Source organism: Micropterus dolomieu, linkage group LG04 (genome assembly GCF_021292245.1).
Source record: "Micropterus dolomieu isolate WLL.071019.BEF.003 ecotype Adirondacks linkage group LG04, ASM2129224v1, whole genome shotgun sequence".
Taxonomy (NCBI): Eukaryota; Metazoa; Chordata; class Actinopteri; order Centrarchiformes; family Centrarchidae; genus Micropterus; species Micropterus dolomieu.
The window spans coordinates 21,631,122-21,645,309 of NC_060153.1; the positions used below are offsets into that span (position 1 = coordinate 21,631,122).

At 41.6% G+C, this 14,188-nt stretch overlaps 1 protein-coding gene across 1 annotated transcript; it reads right to left on the bottom strand.

Moving 5' to 3' along the window:
* Positions 1 to 8: 8 nt before the first annotated feature.
* Positions 9 to 14,177, bottom strand: LOC123970291 (complement C3-like). Its single transcript, XM_046048273.1, has 6 exons — positions 14,094 to 14,177; positions 13,851 to 13,872; positions 9,276 to 9,353; positions 6,403 to 6,558; positions 620 to 682; positions 9 to 163 (listed from the first exon to the last, which is right to left on the bottom strand). Exons 1-6 carry the CDS (start codon positions 14,153 to 14,155, stop codon positions 20 to 22), a joined length of 525 nt encoding a protein of 174 aa, XP_045904229.1. The 5' UTR covers positions 14,156 to 14,177; the 3' UTR covers positions 9 to 19.
* Between the last annotated feature and the right edge of the window lie 11 nt (positions 14,178 to 14,188).

Here is a 14,188-nt window from a genome sequence, read left to right on the forward strand (position 1 = left end):
TTTTTTGGAATTCTACTATTCACTGATATTTACAGTAAAACGGGAGATCTCCTGGTTTCAGAGAGAGACAGAGGAACTCACCTGGGATGAGCTGCACAGACAGGTTAAACTTCTGACAGTCACTTTCCTTTTCTTTAGGCAGAGCGTAATACAACGACACCATCTGTCACATAAGAAAAGTTTATCTTAAAGGATAATCCCAGTTTACTTCAACTTGGATCTGGATTCAACCTTTTTTTCATAGGTTGGCCACCATCTCTATTAGTAATACTAACACTGTATTCTTCAGGTCAATTGCTATGATCTGGGAATGCGGCATAATTGCTAATGGGTTCTAATGGGGCAACAAGCAAGAGCAATTAGACACTTTTTCAGGTTTTAAACAAACTTGTGTGTTTATGTTAATGTGTAACTATATTGTCTATTATTTGTAGTCTTTACAGTTACTTTGTAATTTTTTAATTATTGTTTTGACACCAGCCAATAATTGGTGCTTTCAGATAGTGGAAATACTGATTAAATATCAAATTACAATACTTCAAAACTACTCTAAAAACGTAATTATTTATCTGAAGGCCTGATGTGCAACATAACAAATGATAAAACTTGTTATACTCACTTTGACCGTTGCTTCTCCTGTTCCTGTGGCAACCACCGTCACATTCTGGTTTATGCTGTTGAGCTGTTGTGATTTAAAAGGACACACACACACACACACACACACACACACACACACACACACACACACACAGACACACCATTATGAGTGTAATGTGAAAGAGAGAATTACGAGAGAATATGTGTTTTCAATAGCTAGTTAGCTGATGCTAAGTTAGTCTCTTCTGACAGCCAGAAGAGACTCAAGAGTAAGTGCTGCCTTAGAAGGCTGTTTGAAACCACTGTTAATAGAGATGCCTTTACTGAGAGTGATGCCTTCTAAGGCTCGCGTATATAACGGGTATGACATCGAATTCCTTTGCACTAATCTGTATCACTCCGCAACAAAGTAATATTACAACTTTTACATTTAGCTGACGCTTTTATCCAAAGCAACTTACAATTGCTATACATGTCAGAGGTCGCACACCTCTGGAGCAACAAGGGATTAAGTGCCTTGCTCAGGGACACGATGGTGGATGTCTCAAAATGAGAATCGAACCCAGGTCTCCCACACCAAAGGCAAGCATCTTATCTATGCACCATCACCACCCCAAAGTAATGTTAGATTACTGTCTGGCTGGAATCTAATGGAGAGGGAAACACCAAAGGTAAACTTTGACCTCCTGGGAGGCCTTACCATGGAGGAGTGGCTTGAGCAGACTTCGTCAGAAAAAAAGACACCTGTGAGACATACGGAACTAACTAAAGAGGAGATCAACCAACTTGAAAAGAACCGGAATGAACAGAACACTATGAAGCAAACCAAGTGGGCAATCAACATCAATATCAGAAGATGACTTAAAAGCCATCAAGAAAGTACCGTATCCAGAGACTGCAGAGGGGCTAGTAAACAAAGTATGGTTTGACGTTCAGCTACACTTCGGGCGCAGGGGGAATGAGGGCAATCTAAAATCCACATCGTTCATCATCAAAAGAGATTAAAACGGACTAAAATCAGAATCAGTTTTATGTGTACACATACGAGGAATTTGACTCAGGATTGTACATTGCTCACAATGTGCTTACTTATACAATAATACCATAACACATTAATAAAATAATAATAAAATACAAATCAGACAAACTACAGAATAGACAACAATAATATACACACTATGAAAAAAACAATATAGACATATTGACAAATAGTGCAGTGATCAGAGTGCAAAGGATGCAAGAGTAAAATATTATTCTCACTATGTACATGTTGAAGGTGGATATGATATACAGGTACACATACATGTACACATGTACACAGTGTGATGGAGCATAGTGCAAAGGATGCTGGAAAAAATAAATAAGACCTATGACCTGAGGTAGGTGTATTGGTATACAGTATATACAATGACATAGTATGAACAGCACTGAAATAGAGAATGGTGAATAAATAAACGATAAGTGGAAACCAGTAAACAGGTGCTGATAAGAGGCAGAGTTACTGGGTCATTGCACAGGAATTGTTCCTGACACTGTGACTCAGAAATCAGCTGTTCATCAGAGTGATGGCTTGTGGGAAGAAACTGCTTCTGTGTCTGTTGGTTTTGGCATACAGTGCTCTGTAGCGCCTACCAGAGGGGAGGAGCTTGAACAGGTTGTGACTCTGACTCTGGAAATGTATAAGTCCTGAATGGAGGGCAGGTTGGCACCGATTATTTTTTCTGCAGTCCTGACTGTCCGTTGTAGTCTGCTCCTGTCCTTTTTGGTGGCAGATCCAAACCAGACAGTGATGGACGTGCAAAGGACAGACTGGATGATGGCTGTGTAGAACTGGATCAGCAGCTCCTTAGGCAGGTTGAGCTTCCTGAGCTGACGCAGGAAGTACATCCTCTGCTGGGCCTTCTTGATGATGGTGTCAGTGTTGGGCTCCCATTTCAGGTCCTGGGATATAGTGGAACCCAGAAACCGGAAGGATTCCACAGCAGACACAGGGCTGTTGAGTATGGTGATGGGGGGCAGAGTGGGGGGGCTCCTCCTGTAGTCCACGGTCATCTCCACAGTTTTGAGCGTGTTAAGCTCCAGGTTGTTATGACCGCACCAGAGAGCCAGCTGATCAACCTCCCGTCTGTAGGCCGACTCATCACTGTCCCGGATGAGGCCGATGACCATTGTGTCATCAGCGAACTTCAGGAGTTTGACAGATGGGTCCCCTGAGGTGCAGTCGTTGGTGTAGAGGGAGAAGAGCAGTGGGGAGAGCACACACCCGTGGGGGGCGCCAGTGCTAATAGTCCAGGTGCTGGATGTGATGTTCCCCAGCCTCACCTACTGACTGTCAGGAAGTCTGCGATCCACTGACAGGTGGAGGCTGGCACAGTGAGCTGGGTGAGTTTGGTACTGAGGATGTCCGGGATGATGGTGTTGAACGCCGAGCTGAAGTCCACAAACAGGATCCTAGCATATGTCCCTGGAGAGTCGAGGTGTTGCAGGATGTAATGCAGACCCAAGACACTCTGGAGAGGTGTGACTCTGGGCTTTTCAAAACTACAGTAGAAACCATTCAGCTCGTCTGCCAGTCCTTGAGTACCAGCAGTGTTGGGGGATGGTCTCTTGTAGTTTGTGAGTGTCCGCAGGCTTCTCCACAACGACGCAGGGTCGTTGGCTACAAAGCTGTTAGCTTTTCAGCATAGCACCTCTTTGCAGCTTTGACCTCTTTAGTCAGCGTGTTCCTGGCCTAGTTGTACAAGACTCTGTCCCCACTTCTGAAGGCCTCCTCCTTGGTCTGACGAAGCTGCCTGAGTTTCGCTGTGAACCAGGGTTTTTGGTTGTTGTATGTGCGGAAGGTTTTAGTCGGCACACACATGTCCTCACAAAAACTGATGTAAGATGTCACAGTGTCAGTTAGTTCATCCAGGTCAGTGGCTGCAGCCTCAAAAACACTCCAGTCAGTGCAGTCAAAGCAGGCCTGTAACTCCAGCTTTGACTTGTCGGTTCATCTTTTCACAGTCTTTAACAGGTTTAGCAGATTTCAGTTTTTGCCTGTGTGTCGGGAGAAGACGAACCACACAGTGATCAGAGAGTCCCAAGGCTGTACGGGGAACAGAGTGATAGGCATCCTTTAATGTTGTGTAGCAGTGGTCCAGTGTGTTAGTGTCCCTGGTGGGACACTTAATATGCTGTCTAGATTTGGTGAAACAGAGGGCAGCAGATCTACAGAAGTCCAACTTAGTTCTGTTGAGGAGCAGCAGTTCGTCCATTTTGTTGGCCAGAGAGTGGACATTCGGCAGGTGGATTGAAGGGAGCGCAGTGCGAAATCCCCGCTGTCTCAGCTTAACCAGCGCGTGCACGTTTTCCCCGTTTTGCGCCGTTTCTGAAGGATCCTAAACAGAGCTGCCGCTCCTCCAACTAATAACTCCGGGATAGTTCCAGGGTCAATAAAGAGCGGTGGAATAGTATGAGCAGTTGAAAGTCCAATGTTTAAGAGCAGTGTTAATTAACAAAAACACAAAAAGCACTACGGAGCGTAATCCAGAGGCGGCCGTCTGGGTCGCCATCTTGGTCTATCATCATCTAGGCTAGACATCATCTAGCCTAAAAATGCATTTGGTGTTTTACAGGTACACTCGTGAGCCAATGGGCGTCAATCACCTGGCAACAATGTTGCCAAGAATATGCAAGCAAGCAGGGACACGGCAAAGATACACAAACCACTGCATCTGCATTACCACAATTCAAAAACTCTCTGATGCAGGTCTTGAAACGAGAGATTATGGCTGTTAGTGGACACAAATGCGAAGCCTTTCTCCAGAGCTATTGGCAGCTGAAACTTGGGGATCGGAGAAAGTGGAGTAATATCCTCGCTGCAGCACACACATCTCCACCTCAAAAAAATGCAAGCCAAGTACAAGTTGACAAAGTGAATCTACAAATGCTGGACAGTTTTTTTAGTGGCTGCACAATAAAAGGCAATGTGCAAATAAACATAAATAAATAGTTAGTTCTAATAATTCTAGCCTTTGATGTAGCTATGTTGCTTAGCAACCGCCATAGCCTACACTATACCAGCTGCCTGGTGGAACTACTTTTTGTAGCCTATTTATAAATAAATGTCTATTGATTAAATAAATCAAAATCAAATTGTAATGTTTCTATTACTTTCTTTTTGCTACACTTGGTTTTATAAAAGCAATAGCTCACTTCAGGCCGTGATAAACGCTTTTTATATCACAGTGAAGGGGGTTGCCAGCCCGAACAACACCCCTGTCGTGAGCTATTGCTTAAGTCTATTAAGGCAGCGAAGCAATTGCCTTCTATTTTGAACACAGCCACTAGGAGCAGACTAACTGCCAAACAAAAACTAACAAAAACAGGAAGTAAAGCTAACTGAAACACACAAGGAACTATGTCACAAAATGAAACATAATACAGACGACATAAGAGACTTGCAGAGAAAACCAACAAGCAAGGAACACAGAGACAGTAAAACAAGACTAGAAACACATATGTATCCATAACTCTGAGGAAACCTAACAAATAAACAAATGACCAAAGTAACACAGACACACACACACACACACACACACACACACTACAAAGAAGGCAGGGAATGAACACAGAAAACAGATACAAAACACACCCCACCAACCCAAACCCGTGACAGTATATGTATAACCACCAAGTTTGATGTGCACAACAGTCTGGTTCTGGTTGCAAAAAATATAACCTGTGGATCTGGCAGGTATAATTGCAACTTGACAGTGTACACAGCTCCAGCTGACCCTTTGCTAAGCCACGCCCCCCTTAGTTACTGTTGCTAAGTTCGACAAACTGTCGGACTGCACTCCCTGGAGAAATATTGTCTAATTTATGGAAAATCGATTTCAGAAAGAAGCAGACAGTTTTGGAGTTGCATTGTGCATATTGAAGGTTGTATTCAGGCTGTCAAACTGACTAAAACTGAACTGAACAAAAGATAGAAGCTAAAGCCTACCGATCACAGAGTAAAAGTGAACCACCGCATCACCTGACGATTAAGGCAAATAACACCGATATAAGGATTAACACTGTTCCTGTAAATCTGGGTAGGTCTCTATTCACTATTAAAATCATTAAAAAGCATAGACAGTAGGGTTATAACATTACTTTCAGTAGTAAGTTAAGTTAGGTAGCGTTAGCATTAGGACAATCCACAGCATAACATACATTTTTCTAGATTTGTTTTAGGCTTTAGAATAAATCGTACTTCTCCTTTCAACCTCTCTGAGTAGCGTTTGTAAGTATTACAAGTGCCCCAGGAACAGCGTTTGACTATATCTTGGCTGTGTGCACTATGCGGTTGACCTGCTTCAACCAGGCCAGCGTGAAACATGGACGTGGTGGAGATGTGCATATGACACATTCCTTTGTTGCAGTGGGACTTGAACCTGGGTTTCCCACTCCAACACATCCACCAATGTATCTCTGAGCAAGACACTTAACCCCTAGTTACTTCAGCGGCTCTGACATATATAGCAATTGTAAGTCACTTTGGATAAAAAAATAGCGTCAGCTAAGCTCCTCCTTCAACTCCAGCTTCACAGCAACTAACCTCTCCTGCAAGTCACAAAAAACAAACTACCGAAGGGATTGGATAAACTGACTGCCTTAAATACATGCCTAGACTGGCACACAGCTGCATTTCATATAGCCCTACGTTAATTTGAATAATTTGAGAGTGTCTGCCAGTTTGTTTTGAAATTAATCTGCCCACTAGTAGCTATTAATGTGGCTGTATTTGGTCACACTGTGTTTGTGTGTGTGTATTTTCACCTTAGATGTTCTGGTGGTATAGTGGTTCTCTCTGTTGAAGTTGAACCTATCAACATTTCTCCTTTTATGAAACACAATGTTAACCTTCACATTATATTCTGGTTCCTTAGCATTGGTCCAGTACTCAGCTATTGCCTGGTACACCAGTATAGTAGCCTGGAGAGAAAAATAGGGAGACAAAATGAGACTTAACTGATCAGATGCTTAAGCCACAGATTAACTTACACAAATAAGCATAACTTTGCTAAATAAAATAAAATATACAGTAGCTACTGTGCAGGTATGGAAATGCTGTATAATTAAAGGAGACCTATTATACTGCTTTTCCAGTCCTATATTGTAGTTCTGTGACTCCTGTGTGGCTCGGTATGTCATAGAATGTTGCCATTGGTAGAAAAAGCAGTTCAAAACAGAGTGTTCAGAACAGGAGGAAATCTGAGGTTTTTGCTCACAGGGATTTCTTAAATACTTTAACCTTGTTATTTGAAGCTTTGGCCGTGGTTAACGTGAACATCCAGCATTGTAACATTGTAGATAAGTCATAAAATACGGAAAAGCATAATAGGTCTCCTTAAAACAATTATACCAATCACATCAATTAATTGTAGGTTGAAACACAATCAGTAACTGTTTTGAAAAATACTGCTCTATTAACATTCATGCCAATAAAGCAAATTTGAACTGAAACAGAAACAGCTGTGTAGGAGGGATATAGTTGGGTGAACAGCCAATCTCAGAAGAAATTCCAAGGCAGACAGGGGTTTCCAGATGTGCAGTCCAAGCTCTTTTGAAGAAGCACAAAGAAACAGGCAGCGCTGAGGACTATAGACACAGTGATCAGCCAAAGAAACTTACTGCAACAGATAAAAGACACATCATGTTTTTAGTAATTCCCTTCGCAAGACGTCCAGCAGTGCCATAAGCTCAGAACTGGCAGAAAACAGGGACTCTGGTACAACCATCTACTGTCCAGAGAAGTCTGGTAAGAAGTAGTCGTCATGGAAGACATGGGCCAAACAAGGCCATGGAACTCAGGTATGCATGGAAACACAGGAACTGGGGTGAAGAAAGACCAGTTCAGTGGTCCATTGACCATGGTCGCTACCACAGACTGGTGGTCACAGACCACTGGTCGCTACCAACAAAGAGCTTATATTGACAAACCTATTATTGATACAAATTGTATACTTTTGTTAAATGTTTTTGTTGTTAAGCCATGTTTTATGTGTGTTAGTAGAGCCAATTTAAAGTTAACTTTACTGCACTTAACCAGCTACAATTATTTGTGTGTTAGATAGGAACTAAAAAATACCTCCAAAACAAAGCAAATAAATATAAAAAGTAATTAAGAAATAAAGAACAGTTTGATGTGAACAATAGAATAAAAGCCTTTTATATTCCACCCCACATGGCTTTTTGTTTATGTGTATAATGGGAGAACAGCATATAGCTTGTTGTTAGTGTGTAATTAGAGTATTGGATAACAACTGATACTGAACTGGATACTACTTAATACAGCCCGCAGTCCTTATATTACTTTGTAACAACAGTATGGTGAGGGAGTGTAGAACATTCAAGATGTCTGCATAGCTTATTCTTCTTATGTAATTAAAAGAACGAAAATAAATACTAGGTTCGTCTGTAGCTCTTAACATTCAAGATTAGCTATGTTTGAACCACAGATAGATAGACAGAAGTAGTAGAAGACATGCACAATTCCCTGGAGTGTAGCTGGGCTGCGGAAGACACAGCTTACCTGTAAAAACAAGAAAATGGCAAAAGATTTAGTTTTTATCTAACATTCATCCATTAGTATATTATAATGTTTTGGTAGCACATCACAGTTGTATTTGTTGTTACAGCAGACCATGGCATCAGCCCCATTAAAAAAGCACCACAGATTCGCCTCTTTGCTAAAATGCTCTTTGCTAGCACTAGGGGCGCTTATGCTAATGGTCTGCGACCAGTGGCTCATGGTGGTGACCTTGGTCCGAACCAGTAGCTTCAGCGCCTCTAGTGGTAAGGACTAGTGGTCTGTGTTAGCAACCATGGTCAGTGGACAGACCACTGAATTGCAAGAAAAATGGGAGCAGGTGCTTTGGACTGAAATGTTTGGCTGCAGCACAAGACAGTTTGTTCACAGAAGGGCTGGAGAGCGATACAAGAATGAGTGGCTGCAGGCAACATTGAAGCATGGTGGAGGTTCCTTGCAAGTTTGAGGTTGCGAACATACTGTAGTTAGAGATTTGGTCCAACTCGATTTTCTATGGGATGAATGGTCTCCTCCATGCTGAGTACAGGAAGATACTTATTCATCATGCAGGGAGGCATCTGATTGGGCCAGATTTATTCTGCAGCATGACAATGATGCCAGACATACAGCGGAAGTCTTTAAGAACTATCAGAAGAACAAAAAGAACAAGGAGTCCTGGAAGTGATGGCATGGCCCCCACAGAGTCCGATCTCAAGATCATCGAGTCTGTCTGGGATTACATGAAGAGAGAGAAGCAACTGAGGCTGCCTAAATCCACAGAATGTCTGTGGGTAGTTCTCCAAGATGTTTGGGCCAACCTACCTGTCAAGTTCCTTCAAAAACTATGTGCAAGTGTACCTAGAAGAATTGATTTGACTGTTTTGAAGGCAAAGGGGGGTCACACAAAATTTTGATTTGATTTAGATTTTTCTTCTGTTCACTCACTTTGCATTGTGTTAATTGATAAATATAATCTATGAACATGTCTATTGTTAAAAACATTCTTACTTTACAGCATTTTTCCCACACTTGCCTAAATCTTTTGCACAGTGCTGTAGGTACATAAATGCATAAATATACATAAATATACTGCGCCAAAGAGAGAAAAAGAGACTCCTACTTGAGTTGATCCATAGCCTCCGCCATGTATCTGTTGTTCGTTGAACCATCTGACAATAGGTTTGGCATCATCAAAAGCCTTTAATAATGAAAATCAAGAAAAGGGTTTAAATCTCTGTAGTTAACATTTTATTATATTGTATCAATTATTAGTGTGAATGTTGATTCAACATATTATTATTATTATTAATATTATGTAAGTTTTTTGGACCATTACTATTCCTGCATACTTGTGGAGAGTCAAGAAACTGGACTTTCAACCAGGAGACCGGTGTTCGTTTCCCGTGTGACAAAAAGTCAACATTAAATATTTTTATCTAAGTTACATAGTTTACGTAATTGAACAAGTTACACAAGGGTTAGCAAGTCTAACCTGATTTTTATTACATTATTTATTGTTGCTAACCATTGCTAACTTGACCACAGAGCCCTAAACATCACTAAATGGGTACCCATCAAGCAATGCCAAGAGGTATTGACCAAGCGTCAATATATGACGAGTCGGGAGTGAGAATGTGTTGAATTTGGAGCAGAGGGCAGCCATTGTGCAGCGCAGTTAAGGGTTCAAGTGCAGTATGAGCAACTCGCCCTGGAGGTGAAGAGGTTTCAGGATGGAGATCCCCGGGCAGGGTGAAGCCTGTCTGGCAGACACAGCATAGCCGCATGGTGTCGCCGTCATCTCGCTCAGCTCACACTGGCTTCTTGGATGCCATGGTGAGGAAAGCTTTTCTTTTGTGTTTTAGATGCTCTTTAGGCAGCTTCTTGGATGCCATGGGGAGGAAAGCTTTTCTTTAGTGCTTTAGATGCTCTTTAGGCAGTCCTGAAGAAAACATGGGAGCCAATTTCCAGGTCTCACGTTCATATATACACAAGGTGAAACCATGGTTGTGGCCCGTCCCACTGATGAGCATAGACAAAGCTCTTCGGTGCTGTGCATGTGCAAAAGGGATAAACCAACTAGTGCTAGCCTTAGAGGGTGAAGCCTATACGAAAAAATATTTTTTTTTTTACCAGTTGTAATGAAACTGTATCATATTTTTTGGAGAAGATATTTTCGGATTTTCCCTATGATGTCCTCAAGGTACTCTGCCTCGACTTTCTGATTTACGAAGTTTGTTAGTTACTAGTACAGTTAGCAGTCCTATTAGCTGATTCTGCACGAACTGGAATCTTTAGTTAGTACAGAAGCTTTGGACTATTGTTTCAGGCAGAGGCAGCCAGTGGTGGAAGAAGTACTCAATTTTCATATTTAAGTAAAAGTACAGATACCTCACGAAAAATGTTACTCAAGTAAAAGTAAGTGTCATCCAGTATAAACCTACTCAATTAAAAGTAAAAAAGTACTTAGTTTTAAAATATATGTATGTAATCAAAAGTAAAAAGTACAACATATTTTAATCTATTGATCTAACTAAAAGCGACCTGTCTTTTTAAATTTCACTCAAGACATCTTCTGACAGACACAGTTTGGGACTGCATGTTAGGATGAGACAAGGAGGTGGAAACTAACTGAAAACGGGCAGAAATCTCATCACAAATCCACAGAGACGTTAACTTCAGCACCACTGATAAAGTGCAGCTCACAGTCCCAAACGGTGCAAGGCTTCAGTTTTTAGATTTAGACATTGCAAAACTCTACAAGTTACATTTGCGCTCAGTGACAAACTGTGACTCACGGTGCAAAAGCAGAGCTGCTGCACAGTCACACCTGACACCGCAATGCTCTCAATACAATCCTCCGTCCTCATAAAATCTGTTAAGACTGGGGCCCAATCTGCTGGGTCATTTGGTGGAGCAGCAACTGTTCCATTATGGCGCTTCCATTACCAGTACCAGCGCATCTCGACTTGGTTTGGCCGCGCTCTGTTTTCCATTGCAGATAGTACCCCGAGATAGTAGCCCTCAGTGTAGCTGGTCGTCATAGTGACGCCACACACAACTGCGACGTAATTTAATGTTCAATGCAACACACACACCAGCGATCCACATACAGCTGTCTCTTCATTTAAGTTAAAATGTTTTAGACAGATAAGCGGTATGAAAACCTTACAGCTGTGTTTTCCTCTGTCGTTGTTGCTGCAGCGGTCTGTGTGACAGTGGGACCAGAGGGCTGTGAGCGGGCAGCTGGCCGGCCTCGGGAGCCTCGGGTTGGCGCAGGCTTCCCCCGCTGCCACTTGCTCAAGCATATTTTTGTTCTGCCATCACTTTTCATAAAACTGTCAATATTCAAAATCTACACAGTTGATTTCTCACCTCAAAACATCTGTGGTTAAGTGAATTTAGTTATAAAATAAAGTTTGAAAACTGTAAAATTTAAAACTTGCTGTTGCTGGACTCTGTCTGGCGTGAGCAATGAGGACACAGTGAATAGTGACGACTCTCTCTGAAAAAAAGTACCTGGAAGCAGGTACAGGTACAACTTTTCCGCAATGGAAAACCAAACAAGGCGAGTAGAGGCGAGCTGGTACTGTGTAGTGGAAAAGGGGCTTTAGGGTCTGAGCTCACCTGGGTCTGTGGGACTTGAGATTTTTTCTATATATCAATGTTATCGAGCTGCATCAGGCCCACTCAAACACAAAATTTCAAAAATAAAAAACTATTTTTAAAGTGAAAATGTGATGCTTATTATTTACTGAGATGTGCATCCAAATTGTCTGTCCACTAATCATCTTGTTTTTAGCCTGGGTTTGACAATATACGATAAGCCTTTATTGATCGCCAGAGGGGAATTTCCATTTGTTGCAGCAGTAAAAGGACAGAAATCAGTACAGTACATAAAGAAGGTAAAAAGATATAATAAGAGGTATATAAAACGGACAAAAAAAAATTATTTTATCCCATACTAATTTTGTTTACCCACTGACAAAGAAATGATCAGTCTAAAATTTTAATGGTATGTTATTTTGAACAGTGAGAGACAGAATAACAAAAAAAAATCCAGAAAAACGCATGTGAAAAATGTTATAAATTGATTTGCCTTTTTATGAGTGATTTTAGTACTCGACCCCTCTGCAAAACATGGATTAGTACTTGGTGGCAAAACCCTTGTTGGCAATCACAGAGGTCAGACGTTTCTTGTGGTTAGCCACCAGGTTTGCACACATCTCAAGAGGGATTTTTTCCTACTCTTCTTTGCAGATCTTCTCCAAGTTATTAAGGTTTCAAGGCTGACGTTTGGCAACTCGATTTTCTATGGGATTAAGATCTAGAGACTGGCTAGGCCACTCCAGGACCTTAATGTGCTTCTTCTTGAGCCACTTCTTGTTGTTGCCTTGGCCATGTGTTGTGGGTCATTGTCATACTGGAATACCCATCCACTACCCATTTCCTATGCGCTGGCTGAGGGAAAGACTTCATCGTCCCTTTGATGTGATAAAGTTGTGCTGTCCCCTTAAAACACCCCTTAAGTATAATGTTTCCACCTCCATGTTTGACGGGGTCTATGGTGTTCTTGGAGTCATAGGCAGTATTTCTCCTCCTCCATACAAAGCAAGTTGAGTTGATCCCAAAATCCTGTGAATCATTCAGATATTCACTGGCAAACCTCAGAGTTGGGCGCTGCAGGAATTCAGTCCTTCATGGCGTAGTGCATTACCAATTGTTTTCTTTGTGACTGTGGTCCCAGCTGCCTTGAGATCATTGATACGATCCTCCCATGTAGTTTTTTGCAGATTTCTCACCATTCTCATGATCATTGCAACTCCACGAGGTGAGATCTTGCATGCAACCCCAGACTGAGAGAGACAGACACTTTCTTCCATGTTTCTTGTTTCTTCCATTTGCGAATAATCGCACCAACTGTTCACCTTCTCCCTAAGCTGCTTGGCAATGGTCTTGTAGGTCTACAATCTTGTCCCTGACATCCTTGGACAGCTCTTTGGTCTTGGTCATCTCAGCTCGTTTCCTGTATAAAGGACACCTGGGAGCCAGAAATCTTTCTGATTGAGAGGGGATGAAATTCTTCTTATTATTATAATGCTAATCAATTTTTTCAGTATTTTTTGAATTTTTTGTTGTGTCTCTAACTATTCAAATAAACCTACTATTAAAATTTCTTTGTCAGTGGGCAAACATACAAAATCAGCAGGGGATCAAATATTTTTTCCCCTCATTGTAAATCTATACAAGAGTATAAATTAAAGGCAAAAACCCCAGCCTGCCTCCCTCTTGTGTGATCACCTTTCCCCGCCCTAATGTATTCCACTTGTGCCTCATTGCCTCCCTGGTCCCTTTGTATAAATACCCACTCCTCCTCAGTGTTAGATCTGCTTGTTCCCTGTGACAGTGTTCCAGCGTTTCTTTGTCTTTAGATACCCCGTGTATAGAACCAGTTTACTACCGACCAAGCTGCCAGCCCAGCGTCTCTGAACTACTACTACTACTGTGAGTTATCTGTGTAAAATAAACTATCGTCACCCGTGCCTCCTGGAGTCGTGCATTGTGAGTTCATTCCTTCCGTGTGGCAGCCTTGATATTACATAGTATGGCAAATAAGTAATAGCATATGGTGAAAGAAAGAATTTATCATGTATCATCATATCATCTGTGATCATAAAACCTATTAACATTGTCTTACCCCGCTCTTCATGCGCTCACATCTTTAACATGCAAAACAAGTTTTGTGCACTGTTCAATAATCATAGTCTAGACTGTCTACATTTTCTCTGACCAATTAATTGGTAGAGTGTTTTAATTTGGTCTATTCAACTACACAAGATATTTCTAAAGGTCGTCAATCATTTCACTCAGTGTAGTATGAATTATGAGTTGTCCATTGGATGACACACTTGTAAAATACACATATCTGGGATGTGCTCACCTTTGTCTTGACCAAAGCCAGAAGAGCGTAAGCTGTGGCCTCCAGTGTGAAAAGATGTGCATCACGTACAGGCCAGTGGGTCAACTCTGAAGAAG

What these genes read in the sequence shown, in the direction of transcription:
- LOC123970291 (XM_046048273.1), bottom strand. Translation starts at nt 14,155, where the DNA reads ATGCACATCTTTTCACACTGGAGGCCACAGCTTACGCTCTTCTGGCTT. An exon ending in GTGAGCGCATGAAGAGCGGG is followed by an intron (nt 9,354 to 13,850) that starts GTAAGACAATGT and finishes TCATTATTAAAG; the next exon opens with GCTTTTGATGATGCCAAACC. An exon ending in CAGGAGAAGCAACGGTCAAA is followed by an intron (nt 164 to 619) that starts GTGAGTATAACA and finishes CTTATGTGACAG; the next exon opens with ATGGTGTCGTTGTATTACGC.